At 38.4% G+C, this 14727-nt stretch overlaps 1 protein-coding gene across 1 annotated transcript; it reads right to left on the bottom strand.

Moving 5' to 3' along the window:
- Window positions 1–286: 286 nt before the first annotated feature.
- On the bottom strand, window positions 287–14038 carry LOC145776382 (dorsal-ventral patterning tolloid-like protein 1). Its single transcript, XM_082587781.1, has 10 exons — window positions 13895–14038; window positions 13218–13420; window positions 8998–9154; window positions 5673–5863; window positions 4992–5151; window positions 4390–4440; window positions 3211–3389; window positions 2609–2780; window positions 1312–1499; window positions 287–973 (listed from the first exon to the last, which is right to left on the bottom strand). The coding sequence occupies exons 1-10, from the start codon at window positions 13938–13940 to the stop codon at window positions 797–799; spliced, it is 1524 nt and encodes a 507-aa protein (XP_082443907.1). The 5' UTR covers window positions 13941–14038; the 3' UTR covers window positions 287–796.
- Between the last annotated feature and the right edge of the window lie 689 nt (window positions 14039–14727).

The raw sequence follows: 14727 nt of genomic DNA, 5'->3' as shown, positions 1-14727 counted from the left end.
TTATGGCCCACGTCCACGGTTACTGGCCCATCTGCCAGGAATCCATAATGAAACACAGAGAAAAGGTTAAAATCAAAAAAGTATAAATGCACCACAGCTGCTTGTCCAAAAAGATACCGGAAGGCTCCTTGGACCTTTGCCTGGATACGAGGAAAATGTTGTTTGTTCCTACTCCGCCGGAACTTACGTCACTGAGTAGTTTGCATACCTGACCAGTACAATTGAATGTCGCGCAAATCCACAAGTGAACTCCTGTAGTGTTGTTAATTCTCTTCGAGAACACGCATCGCAAAAACGTCATTTATAATAACGCATCGTGAAAATAAATAAAGCAACAATTTAAAACATAATCATAACTTTCAATATACATGAACAATGCAATAAAAAGTGATAAAATGTGACGTAACAATGGTACATTTGCGACGACTTTTAAGATGATAATGTTTTTTTATTCGATTGCAAACATCATATCGATAAAGCAAAGTAAGTTGGCAGATATAGACCGCGAGGGAAACTTAAACTGCCTTTGCGGTGAAAGTAGGAAATTTAAAGGAAACATGGTTACACAGGTAGAACTTATCAACGATTGGCAGTGGACAAGAGAAGGACCTAAAAGAAGATGGAGAGAATGCATAAGAAAGGAAGATGAGAAAAGAAGATATACATGATAGGCAGCCGTGGAAATTTGCACTAGTCATTCCACATCGAGAGATCAAAAGCTAAAAGAAAAAGTTGAATAAATGCCGAAGATTGTTTATCCCAAAAAATCTCCATTTTCCGAACATTTTGCTCAATTTTACACTACACCCTGTTGTTCCGTGTAAGCAACTCTGAATCCTCCGAGGTGAACCGCGTAGTCGGAGGTGAAAGTCAAGGTCAAAGTTGAACTTGTACTGTTCAAAAGTGGCGTCATTTGGGACTTCCCCGACCAGTAGAATAGAATCTCTTTTTGGGTGGAATTACCATCAAAAACCTTCACAAACAACAAATATTTTGGAAAGTTTAAGCTGCAATCGACTTGACAACTACACGTCACAGCTGGCTGGCAACCTCATCATGACGTCATTCAATTTTGAAATGTGATATTACATCAGTTTATAAAATCTGTACAAAACTTACAGCAGCACGGCAAATAATATTTGTTCATTTTGGTGTAATTTTTACGTGATATGGCTCCATTTTGGAACAATCTGGCAAGGAAGCTTTTTAGTTGAGAGTGTGGTATCTGGGGCTGGTCACGTGGTTGGTTTTCTATTTGACTATTGTTGAAATGTCAAATCACTGTGTGGAAACAATGCCCTATCATCTCACCGCTATTCTGTCATAATTCTCTTCAGTGATCGCACCGAGGACCTGAAGACAAACTTGCATCCCAAGATTGGCCTCAATCGTCCATGTGCAGTTCGTATTGTCGTTGTAAGCTCCCGGCCAGTTAGGAGAGGAGAGATACTGAACGGAGGAGTTTGCTCTGAGAAAACCTCCACATGTGAAGTCCACATCTGCAACATCCACACAACGAAATTGAAAGTTGTGATAAATTTTATAAATTAAATTTTTTCCTAGTTTTATGCAAGTTACCGAACCTGACTGACCTGACTTATGTTTAATCGTTCGGATGCATCCTAAATGAAGGATCCTTGTATAACTTTTCATCCTCAATAACATCGAGGAACCAAACAGAGGTTTAGAGACACCAGTGTCTACTTCGTTACTCAAGTATTTAAGTTCACGTTTTTGAAAGAGTTTTTTTGAAAATCAACGAATTTTGTCACAATTACTTCCAAAAAGGGCCGTTGAGAAAATAATTTGGGCTTAGTAGCAATGAGATCCGCAGACCCCAAATCAAAACATGTCTAAGAAAAATGTACCATATCCAACAAATATGAGGTGGTTTCTTCATTTTCCCTCGCCAAACCATCCCAGTACGGGTTAGCCCCGTTAGCTCAGTGATTACGCACCTGGCTCAAGATCACACAGCGCTGGTTCGGCTCTCAGGGTGTGCGCTGGAGCAACGCATTTCAGGACTGCTCTCTCTCTCTATTCAGCGGCATCTAATGGATGGAATAATTCCCCGGCAACAAGATTTCAACAATCGGAAACTTCATTCTGTCAATCTCGGTAACCGTCTCTGTGTCAAGAGCCTCTACAAGTATGCGAAACTACCATAAATAAGCTATCAAGGCCTTGTCAGTCCGAGGATAAAGATTCAAAAGCAAACCAAGCAGTTCAAAGTACTCCCCGGACCCCCTGACAACGCTACTGCTTGCAAAGCTTCACAAAGTCGCGGAGTGTAATAAACCGATGATGAAATACAACAAATTAACGTTAAATTAGACTTTTTACTTTGCTGTATTTTTGTAGGATTTTTTGTGAAACAATAGGGCTTGATTTAATAAACTATTGGATCATTTGCATACAAAAAGAAAATGACATGTTTATAATAATATTGCGCTTACAAAAATATAATTTTTGCTTTGAACTTTAAATTATTCCACTCAGAACTGGATTAACTTTCCATCAGACATGCAAATTATATTCCAAAAGCATGAAATTTTGTCACACAAATCTTCAAATAATCTTCTTAACATAAACAAGTTCCTTCAATCACCATTTTGTTTGAATATTTCATAAATAGCGGAAAATCCTTTATTGTTGCCGTCAGAATCTGAATCGAACTCCAACCGGATTGTGTTGCCACTGGAGACAAAGCTATGGAAGACGTCGAGATCGCCGCTCAAAGCTCCAAGTTTGTGCGAAATGTGATCGGGACCGTCTCTGATCTAGGGCAATGTATACAAGAGAAATTAGTAAAAGTAAAAAACACGTTTGAAAACACAAAATTAGAATACTGAGTTATCAAGTTTAGTAAACTCCATCGGGTCCACTGGTGTTGTTTAGTAGACTTTTTTGAATGAGAAATTAGAAAAAAACTTAGAATGATTATTATAGGCTACATGTAAATGTACTGCCCTGAGCAAATGATTATAGATTATAGACAATCAAGCGCTGTTCCTTAAATTGCAAGTTTTCTGGAACCTTCAACTTTGTTAGTTCATTTCACGATTAACAATCCCTTCCAATGAGAAAAAGTGAAAGATGTCCGAACAGATTATGTTACAAATCACAATTTTAAACAATTAATTGTGAAATGCGCAACCAGCTATCTGCATTCTTTACAACAACTTTATAGCGTCATAATGAATTCTTTACCTTTATCCAATCACAGCAGGCCTGTGTGCTGATGTATTTGAACCACACCCTTATCCGCCGACCAATGGGAGCAACGATCTTCCATACACAGGTCAAGCCTCCAGCGTAGGTGAGGGGAAACCCAGGTGACGTAATCTGTCCATATCCTTCTTCTGGAACTTTCAGCTGACTTCCACATTCTGAAATGGTACTTGATAAGTGAAACGGCAATTGTTGGGGAAGTATTTGGAATGTCAAGTTGGGACGTTTTCTAAACCTAACTTTCCTTAAAACAACTTTTTTTAGTTTTCTTGCAGGTAAAGTAAAGGGGGTCCTATGTTTGGTCCGAGCGTTGAGAGATGAAAAGATAGGTTCTTATTGTACTAAGCCTTCGGCACTAACGAGAGTAGGGTGGCCAGTTCCTTTTTCTCGGCCGCCTTTCCTTCAGTAACTACACCCACCCAAGTTATTACACCCTTGGGTAAAGCATGGCCACCTAAAGATACGGCCTGATTTGTCACATTTTGCCGAAATTTCCAGGTTTTTCTAACTTTGGGCGAACATTTAAATAAATTTTTCTAAAATTTAGATTTTTACGCTTTCTTTATTCTTTTCCCCAGATGACACAATAGGTTTTAACATCCTCACATGTTGAAAAACAAAGAAAATTTGATTTCGAAGATTTTAGTCAGACTGTTAATTTTCAATAACAGTCTGATTTTGTGTTTTTCAACTTACTTTTTCTCATTTGCTACTGCTTCCCCAAGGCAACAAAAAAGTTTTATGTCATTAGGAAACCGCAAAAAGTAAAAACATCTCAAAAAATGTCAGTCAAGCACTAGCAGTAGCTGTAATCAAAATCTGCAAAATGTGACAAATCAGGCCACATCTCCAGGTGGCCATGGGTAAAGGTGAGCGGTAATTTCAACAGCTAGCTGAAGCCAGGAGTCGAACCAGGTTTGCATGAGGGAAAAGCAAGCGTGATTTCACAGCTAACAAACGTAACTTTATCACAAAATCTTAATCTGAAAACATACAATATTTGTGACACGGTATTTTTAATCAACATTCTCAAGCAAACATTGACTTTCCATTCTACATTATTCCAGAGATTCCCAGATGTCTAAAGATAGTGTGGTGAAGTTTTAAGGTTTGACAACATTCCAAAACTTATTATTTACGTCATAAGTCAGATGTTACCTTCTGCGATTGGATCTGATGACGTCAGGTTGAGGCGATTTTCATTCGACACTGAAAAGTCAACAATGACGTCATGAAAGCGGTTTCACGGAAGAATAATCGATTAGGAATAGGATTCACAAAGTAAAAGTTATTATGACATAAATTATCAACCATTTTGCGTTTCATATTGGTGTTGCATTATTTTTGTTGCCGCTATATAGCACAAGAGGGAATGATTCCCTCCAACTCAACATAAACATTCGACTTATGATTTTCGTGGATTATTGTTCAACCTGCGTCCTTCCCGGGCTTAATCAGAGGTGCAGCATCTTAACATGCTTTGTAGAAAGAAAAAAAAAAAAAAACAGAACAAACCTAAAAAAATATATACTTTAATTTATGTTTGAATTATATCGTTTCAAAGTCTGGTACCGTTGCAACGACGTCAAAAAGCTGTCAGGTTAGCTGGGAAGCGGTAATGTGCGACAAGACAAGACCCAGATAGCAAGACAACCGTTTTTAACATTGATTCATCGTCAGAACAATGTGAAAATGGTTGATTTGCTGTCCGGAAAGTAATATGAGAGACAACTCTCGAATAATTTTCCCACTGCTCTCACGGCTGAAATAGCGGGCCATGAACCCGATCTGATGGCCGGCCTGATCGCTCCTGAATCTCACACTGAGAATACCGCCCTGAGAGGCCGAGAATATTTGACCACCAGTGGTGCCTCTGAGCTCCCCCAATAGTTTCGAAGACTCGTTAAGACCGTCTCTGACCTGGAGAATGCAAGTCCAGTGAAAATTACAAACAGCACTAAGTAACAATACTCTGTGTATGATTGCTTCATTGAGATTATACAATGAAAAAGAAAGAGTTTTCGGCATAGAGCTGAACTCTCATTAAAAAAATTAACTCCATCTAAAGCAGGGGTTTTCAACCTTTTTTGCACCGCAACCCCTCAAAGCAATCAACGTAGCCTCGTAATCCCTCAAGAACAAACTGAAAAAAGCTTATTTAATGCGAAATTTAACCAAATTTGATTCACGACGACATCCAGTTTTGTTTCGTTTCGCTGTTTAAATGTAAACTTCTAAAACCAAAATGTCTTTTTACGGTGTTATTACAGTTTTTTTACATTTCCTCCAATTATTATTTCCATTTTCTATCAAGCTTGGCTACATTATAGGAGAAAGATAATAATAATCATCTACATTTTCGCAATTTTAACGAATTCATTTGCCTCTAAGTCTTTTGCTAAGAAATTTAAACTAATTGATGAAATATTTTGAAAACGTACTGTCAAACTGTCGCAGCAAGGCTCCGTTCGAAGGACCAACACAATCAGATAGATCTGCTTGTCTGGCTCTGCGGTGATGAACCACTTGCAATAGACATCGCTGGGATAATCAAAGGGCCAGTGAGGAGACAATAGAAGCTTCGGAGTGGTCTCCGCGATCAATTCCTTCTCGCATCCAGTGTCCACGGCAACTAAACAATGGGAGATTATTTCAATCGAATCAAAAATACGTCAATAAACCGCTGAACATATTTTACTTTGCAAGAGGTTGAATTTTGATGTTAGCAGCATGATCGTTGCTTACTTCATAATCTAAATGCAAACGACCTGTTTTATCCTGATGCTGTGAGTTCGTTGTGGTAGTAGCGGTTTGCCACGAGCTTTTGTAACACAGTTCCCTAATCATGTGCAATGATGAATGGTGTTGGAGTCAGTGGGTGGTTGTTTCATAAGGTTTTTTAAATTTAAAATATATTTTACTTTAATGAAAAACAAATAAATTGTTTTAATATGAGATTGTTGCTGCGTGTTTAGAGCAGTAGTGTGATCAAAGGTTTGGGCCAATGCAGTCTTTCATAACTACAGCTACCTACTGGAAATGTTTTTGATTCAAATGTCTCTTTTTATTATTGTTATAAAGTTTTACCAGATTTTAAATCTATCCTGTCGTGAAGGGAAATTTATGTTTCTGTGCCCTGCTAGTTACCTTCCTGCTTGTGAGGTCTGGCCGTAGCTGCATTGAATGGACAGGATCATATGGTACACTGTGGTAAGAACCAATTTAAGATCGTCACTTGCGTTTTCAAAACGTTTGATAGCCTAATAACAATGTTATGGTTTATTTATTGTCGCTCTACAACTGCTCAGGTCTTTTAGCGACATGGATCATTTTTAATTTCATATCAGGTTTACGATTACATTACATTATTTATAAACGACTTATTCTCACTGCGTTATGCAAGAAAGAACACAATCGGTACCATAGTGTTTAGTTTGACCCGACCTGGAATCAATCTCAGATCTACCTACACTAGAGCCGAAGGTGAAACCACTCAGCTTCTGAGCTGGTATGAAAACAATCCATAAAACCACAACATTACATGACAGGTGTAGAAAGTTTGGTAAATCCTGTTCTGCAGTTGCAACTAGCTGATTAGGAGCCGGACAAGATGCAAGTCATTCCAACGCACTGACAAAGGATGTTTATTAGCCAGGGTAACCTAATTAACCTGAGTGGAGTTTTGACAACAAGACAGACATTCCTGACTTGTTGTTGGTGATTTAAAGCAAATTAGATTTGAATGAGAAGTTATCTGTCTTGAATTTGCTTATTGGTGAATTGATATTCAAAGTAAACAGACAGCAAATATACCCAGACAGCAAAATCTCCATGTTTAGCCTACATTGTTTCGACATCTGCAATCGTGGGTTGCAATCTGTCACGATTCTTTCTATCTCTTACCAGGAAAGAGACTTGGGAAGGATTAATGACGTAGTTAATTGGGATATCAACGTAAAACAGTCAATTAAATTGTCGAATAGTTTTACTTGTGACACAGGGTTGCATTCCTGAGGGGGGCTCGGGGGGGGGCTCAGCCCCCCGAAATATTGGCAGTTTATTGTAGGTTTATTGTAACATTTCGTAAGAATTATACAATTAAAACAGTACGCTTTGTCAAGATGCTTAATGTAGCCTATCATGAGGCTATACCTATTGATTGTGACACAATCATGGGTTGGAATCTTCCAATTGCATTTTAGAAATCAGTATATCCTGCAGGAAATTATATATTCTTTAACATTGATTGATTAAATATTATTTATCCTCGGACTTGGGAAAGCTTCTTTGAGAGCTTAATCCTGGCAGTTTCGCATACTTGAAAAGGCTTGAACTACTAACGCAGGCCCGATCACCGAATTTGACAATTACCACCAATATTACTCGGTGGTAACGGTTTGACAAAGTGAAGTTTCCGATAGTTGAAGTAGTGGTGTATGGGATTTATTCCATTCGTTAGGTACCGCTAAATGGAGAGCAGTCCTTGAAATGCGTTGCTCAACTGCACACCCTAAGAACCAGCGCCACTTGATCTTGAAGTTTCTTCCTTCGTAATGTCAGGCGCTTAACCAGCTGAGCTATAGGAGCGGGGCATATTGTATGCTTTCTCTACTTTTTTATGAAACGAATTATTTCCAGTGGTTTCTTGCAACACATATTAGTTGGCGAATCAGAATCTTCTTAAGTTCTGATGACCGTCAACTTACAGAAGCTGTCGTTTCCTCTGACGAGGCGACGACGTAGACGACGCAACTGTTGGTTGGCGGTCATTCGCTACCGTTGCAACTTTTGATACCGACATTGCTTTATTAACAATTTGTTAAGTTCTCTGCTGGAGCTCCCGATGTTTCAGGGTGTTTCCTTTTATTTCCCTGGCCCCAAGTTGACGATGTTTTCCCGGACTACTTTGATAGATCAATAGTAGTCTACCCAATTTATTACAACCCAACTTTTACAGCTTCCAAAAAAAATAGAAATGATCAGCGGAAAGTTTATGGGAAGCCAAAACACAAACTGTAGTTTATGGCCATGACAATTCAAAATATTCTTTTTGTCATGAGAAATGTTTTCTATTTAAATCTCAAACGTTATGCTTTTAGAAAAACAGCTTGCACATCACATTATGAAAAGCATGTATGTTATTTGCATACGCAAGCACAAGCTGGTATAGTGCCAATCGCGCGCGTTCTGTGCAAAGGTATCCCAGCAAGCTTCAACAACGTGGACTCTATGTGGTTTGTATATGGATGTCGATGCACAACGTGTTCGGATCGAACCACAATGCCATAAATGGGTTGGAACAAAATTGGCAAAACAAAGGAACCGATCCATGGAAGGGAAGCATTGTTATCTTTTGTGACGTAAGTGATTAGAGCAGGACATCAGAAGACAGTCAATCACAGCGTCCATACTTTAACAAAAAAGATTTTCAAGGAAAGCTCTCAAATCATTTCAAGTTTCAACTATAACACGTATGGTTCAATGATATAACCGCATCACTAACGATCGGAAGACGCCGGTTTGATGACCCGCCAGAGCAAGCGGTTGCACCTTCATAGGATATTTAAATTTATTCTTGAAGATGGACACAAAATTCGGCTTCAATTCCGATCAGACAAACAAATTTTTCCTCACTGGAAGTAATATGGATAAAGATTTATCTATTTGCTTTCTTGCCTTCCCATCCACTTGATAGTCTTTAAATGTCGGGCGTAAGCCTCGGGTACGACGAAAAACTAATTAAAATATTTCTACAGTAAAAAGTACCTTCTTGGAATGTCAAGTGAAATCCTTTGCCCGAAATTGACTCATCAGAGATAAATGTGACGTGGAAGGAACCGAATGTAGACATGTAAGTTCCACCGGATGAGTTACCACGGAAATTCACAATGATCGGAGCAGACAGAGAAGTTCCGTCTCTAACCTGTTTGGAAAGAACAATTTCATAATTAGACTTTGTACTAGTAATTTTTTCGAAAAGAATTGAGACAACAGGGCAGCCAACCACCGCAACGATTCTTCAGTGAACTTCACATATTAATATGAAGAATAACAGACTTTCAAAAATGTAATAACTTAAACTGTGACATCATAAGTCATCGAAAAACATATCAGGCGCATAACAGCTTTTGGAATTAAAGTTGAGATACTTCTTACAACAACCTTGTTGGTGTAACAAATGTCTTATAAACATAAAATGTTTAAGTCTTGTATAAAGTAAACTTCAAACGACGATGAGGTAGAAATTAGACTTGGGATTTCCAAGTGACTTGTAAACTAAAATGTTAAATTCTTGTAAGACGAAATAAAATAAACACAATTTCAACTTGAGCGATATTATAGAAATCATTCCAAGAATTAATGAAAAGATGTTTGAGTCCAATATAGGCACATAAGTGGTATTCTAATCGGATAAAATGTTAGATATTTTATAAAATGCAAAGTTCTTAAGCCTGTTATAGTATTTAGAGCAAAACGAAACATGGTTTCATTGCTTCACTTGTGTGTGAGAGACTTAAAGAAATTTTGTGGTAAAACAATAAATTTTGTGGTGAAACTACACACACAGATTCACTTCTGAATATTTGGGAAAGTTAGCTTCACCAGTAAACGGTGGACCACCTGCGTCAAGCTTTGTTTCCATGTCCGTTCAGTTGAAAGCCTAACACAAGATCTCGGGCGTAAAAAGAATAAAACTGCATTTCTACTTAATAATATTTTCTTGTTATACAGTCATAGGCGTAGCCAGGGGGGCGAAAGGGGCCATGGCCCCCCCCCCCCAATTTTCAAAGTTTGGATTCCGAAGTTGAACCCTTTGTTGAAAATATGATATAATTTGTATAAATTTATATCGTTTTCCAAGACATCTGGCTATTAACACTCCCCAGGACTTGTTTTAGACACACAGAAAGACATCAATGAATTTTGCAAATCCGAAATCGCGCAAAGTTTACACGATTTACGCTTCTCTTAACTAATCTGTGGAAGCAATTTCAGAATCGCTACCGTACTCTGTTGGGTTTTTGTGTAGCTGAGTTTTTTGTGTTCTCTAATTTTAGCAGCAGTTTTTGCCCGTTCGTGTGTAACAGCTACCTTTAATAAGTTAATAGCTGTTTATCTGCTAATAAATTTCATACAAATATTACCCCGAAAGTGTTTCCAGAAAGCGCTATAATCCATTATTTGAGTGTAATTTTTCAAAAAATTTTCGGGGGAGCATGCCCCCGGACCCCCTAAAATACGCGGGCCTTCGGCACGCTCTAACCCCCACCAGCTTTATTGCTTCCCTTGCTCAACCCACCAGGATACGCCACTGCACATCAGCTAGCGATGTCTTAAATCAAACACTTTGTTGTTCTCTTCAATTCATCAATTATTCGCCCCCCCCAAATTCTTTTTCTGGCTACGCCACTGTATACAGTAGAAGTTTTGCTGTTGGACTATTTGTGGTTATTACGTCATAATGTTGGGCAGAAATAAACAAGTCACGCATGATCGGCTTTGTAGGTCACTAGCAAGCTGTAATACATGGGCCACACTTACCCCTGAGCAAAATCCGTCATTATTAAATTGATACAACGTCTGCAGACGTTGAATCAATGCAAAGATTACGGATTTTGCTGTCGAGTTGGAGCGTACAAAGCCTAACCTCACAGTGTAGATACTAACGACCTGTTTTAGCTGATGCTGCGAGTTTATTGTGGTAATATCGACTTACACGAGCTTTCGGAACACAGTTCCCTAGTCATGAGCTATGACGAGTCATGTGCTAAGCCTAACCTTTTGGAACCTGAGCAGTTTCTCGAGACCCTTAAAACACGGCTGCTATTTTAGATGAGTTGTGATGGGGAGGGTGCATTGAACTGCTTTGGTGCAAGGTTGCGTGGTATTGGAACAACCCCAGGGCCCGCCAAAATCCAATTGATATTAATTTGTGATGTCATGATGGAACACAAATGGCGTTTGAATAATCTTGTTGTTGTTGTTGTTATGCCAACCAAATAACTTCGTCGCTTCAGCTGATAGGTGCAGCGAGATTACTGAAGCTACTTTTGAATGCACGAGACATTCGTATCTACACGTTCGTAACGCCAGTGACGTGCCAGATGCCGATTGGCTGCGAAGAAGATGAATTTTTGCGGAGTGTCTACTACAAGCAGACAGCAGAAGGGCGTAAGCTTCCCGACATATACAATCAAATATTGACGAAATCAACCATTGCTTAGACTTTGGCAGCTGCATGGCCAAGTGATAAGAACCCTGACATGGCATGTGCAAGAGTGCAGGTTCGACACCGTTCAAAAGCATACAGCTGTGTCCAGTGACGTTGACAGGGTAATCCAGGGGGTACTTTTGGACCCGGCCCGAGATTATTTGAGGGGCCTGAAATTTTATCAGAGGGCCTAAGAACGAAGAAAGCACTATGTGTTCTTTGGAGGTTTCTTCAGAGGTTTCTTGTTTTAGGCGTCAGGGCTTCTCATCCGTACCGGGCCCAAACTGTTCTCTCTACGGCCCTGACTGTGTCGTTCGTAGAACAAGTAGCCTACTGACGTGCTTGGAGATACACTGGAAGATTAGCTTTCTTGACTTTTTCTCCTTTTAATCTAAATCTTCAATCATTAGCCGTTCCTAGATATGACAAAAAAATGCGTAGGCTTACTGAAAAAAAAATTAATTTTTCAGAAACATTTATGTACTGCGTGGGCGCAGCACCTTGACACTGTGTTGCATCACCTGGACAAGTTTGTGGAAAAATAAAAATATAAAAATGTTTTAAAGTTTTTCTACTTTCTGGAAAATTTTGAGTAAGTTTTGTTGTAAAAATAAACGTTTTGGAAAGAAAACAACCTCTTGTAGTTTTAAAATACATCAGTGGTGGCTATTTTACAAACATTGCTTTACAAAATGTCTGACAAGTTATTTTCCAAACCATCCATGTTTCTATAAACAAATATTGAAGCTTTGCGACGAGCAAACGATGCTTATCTCAAAATATGTGAAACACATTGGGTAGAAAATAATGAAAATGTACTTTTCACTATTTTTACGGAGACTACATCAAGTTGATTGAAAAGCCAAGCTTGGGTTTTTCATGAAATTTGATGTGGTACATGTTGTACATACGATTGAACAAAATGTTCAAATCATCCACGGCAGAACGACTTATACCTTTCCCATTGGTAAAGCAAATCGTGTTGAAGCAAAAGTTCCCAACAAAATTGAAGCGTGAAACAATTCATCCGCCTTCAACAATGCTGAACGTGAAGTTATAAGGATTCTCACAAACTCAAATGACAGGAAGCGAAGTTTAGCGAAGCGCTCGAAAATAAAGAATATTTTGTTGAAGTGAAAAAAACAAACATTCTTGGAAAATCGTTTTGAAAAAACGGCAATAGTAGATTCATGGGATGCTTTTTGTTCAATATTTGACAACTCACCCATCAGCAAACAATTTTTTTTAAAAAACAATATTAAAACAAATTTTCTGAGTTACATGATTAAAATGTATAAGGTGCAAGTTGTTTGAGACGCTTTTGATGATAAATGTTTCAAGATTTCACATAAAAGGGGACTAGAAACTCACCCAACTTTCCGTTACAAACCAAATTTTTTAAACCAAACTGCAACAGACACCTTACTTTGATTTGGTGATCAGCTGATCACTGATCATGTTCAAATATATAATGTGCCGGTCTTTCAAAGGAAATTAATAAACACTAAAATGCCAAAACATAAATTTCTTCCGAAAATGCACCTTTACTTTGGAATCCTAAAAATGTAGCCCTCTTATGCTTTTGTAGATCACCATTTACGTCTTACATCTTCTTTGTTTGCAGATCCGCGACTTCTTCAGACGTGAAAGTACAACTTTGGGGTTGTGATTTCAAAATCGGGAATTGGTCTTTATGACATTTTACAATATAAAGAAACAAGAACTACTTTTAATAACTTTTGAATTCTACCTCATTGATTACGTCACTACTTACTGTGATGACATCACAGCATGGCTCGGTCAATACGTTATCGACTATAATTTCCACTTGACTGCCAGCAGTTAGTGTTTTGATGTTCCAAACGCATTTCAAGTTGTTGGGATAATTTCCAGGATAATTAGGGCTAGAAATGATTTGCATTTTCCCATCCGCGATTAACTCTCCCCCGCACGCCTTGACCCGGAACAAGGAAGCCGCTGGCAACAAACAAACATCGTTATTGTTACAAGGACGCAGATGTTCAGTTTATTTACAATTAAAACAAACCACTCCGCGACATGTGTAGTTGAGGTGTGTGGCCACACTGGGCTAGTCAGAAATTTAACATCAAAATTCAAAATTGTTTTAAAGAATTATTCGTGTTTGGACGAAACCTGCGTTGATGAACACTACATTTTGAGCTTGTCGGACAATATTTGACATTTTGTTCAAGTTCAAATACTCATCGTCTAGACCGGTGGACCAGTTGAAATCGTTGCAATCCATCTAAACATTCATCAAACAAAATCGCTATTTTTCAGATCAAATCAACATCAGCAGACGTTTAATCTTTGTGAAAATGACCGTTTTTGCGAGCTGGGGGGGAGAAGATGACGGTTGTCATGCCAACAACAATTCTAAACAACTCAAGCACTTGTTCAGGTTGTAATTGTTAGCTCACAGTCGCTCACCAAAGAAGCATGACGTCACAATGACCGGAAACGCATCGACCTTCATTGTCTAGTGAATGATGACTCGGAGTTGTACAGTGACGGAGCGGTTGATGAGGATAGTGATGTGGCAGACTTTAACAAATGTATCGTTGCTACTTACGAATAGAGCTGCAATACAATGCAAGTTCTAAACTTTCGATGGTTTCAACAACCTATTTTGTTTGTTACCTGCGTCATACTGTTACGTCATAGTCAGACCAGTGGATAGTATTGGCATTGCAGCCACTTTCTTAGCAGATATTGCAAATGCGCATGAACAAACTTCACCTCAGTGTATTAGGCAAGAGGTAAAGGAATTCCATGTAATTAGCATCGGATCAGTTTGGTGACATGAGACAACTCAAAACACAAAGAACAACCAGAACAACTCCAAGTCGACATTATGTAAACTAAAGCTGACAAGCTGACTATCTTCTGCTTTTAATCCTTAAGAGCAATCTAGTTTTCAGTTCTTTTTTAATATTTTTTTTTTAATTTAACAGTTCAAGCAAAACTGAAATATTTACTCACTTCATAAAGTTTGTAAAACAATATCGACTACTTTGGCAAGAATACGAGATTGAAATTAAATGCAATGTTTAGCACACAACTTATCTTTTCAGCTAGATTATAAGCCAGAATGGACAGATACTAACATCGTACTACAAGTACCTCGAATTAGATTACGCGATTTTTTAATTTGATTTCATCAAATGGCATATGCTGTCAATCATTTGAGCACGTTCACAAAGATTTACTGCAACCAGCTTTAGCGTGAGATATTTACATGCAAGAAACATGGAAATCTGATA

The sequence above is a fragment of the Aplidium turbinatum genome, chromosome 8 (genome assembly GCF_918807975.1).
Source record: "Aplidium turbinatum chromosome 8, kaAplTurb1.1, whole genome shotgun sequence".
NCBI lineage: Eukaryota > Metazoa > Chordata > Ascidiacea > Aplousobranchia > Polyclinidae > Aplidium > Aplidium turbinatum.
The sequence above is the reverse complement of the archived record's forward strand: the minus strand, read 5'-3'. Positions and strand labels throughout refer to the sequence as shown.

Coding starts and splice junctions, on each gene's coding strand:
- LOC145776382 (XM_082587781.1), bottom strand. CDS start 13,940: ATGAAGGTCGATGCGTTTCCGGTCATTGTGACGTCATGCTTCTTTG. Junction 13,421..13,894: donor TGTGACGTCATGCTTCTTTG/GTGAGCGACTGT, acceptor GTTTGTTGCCAG/CGGCTTCCTTGTTCCGGGTC. Junction 9,155..13,217: donor CATGCTGTGATGTCATCACA/GTAAGTAGTGAC, acceptor CTTTCCAAACAG/GTTAGAGACGGAACTTCTCT.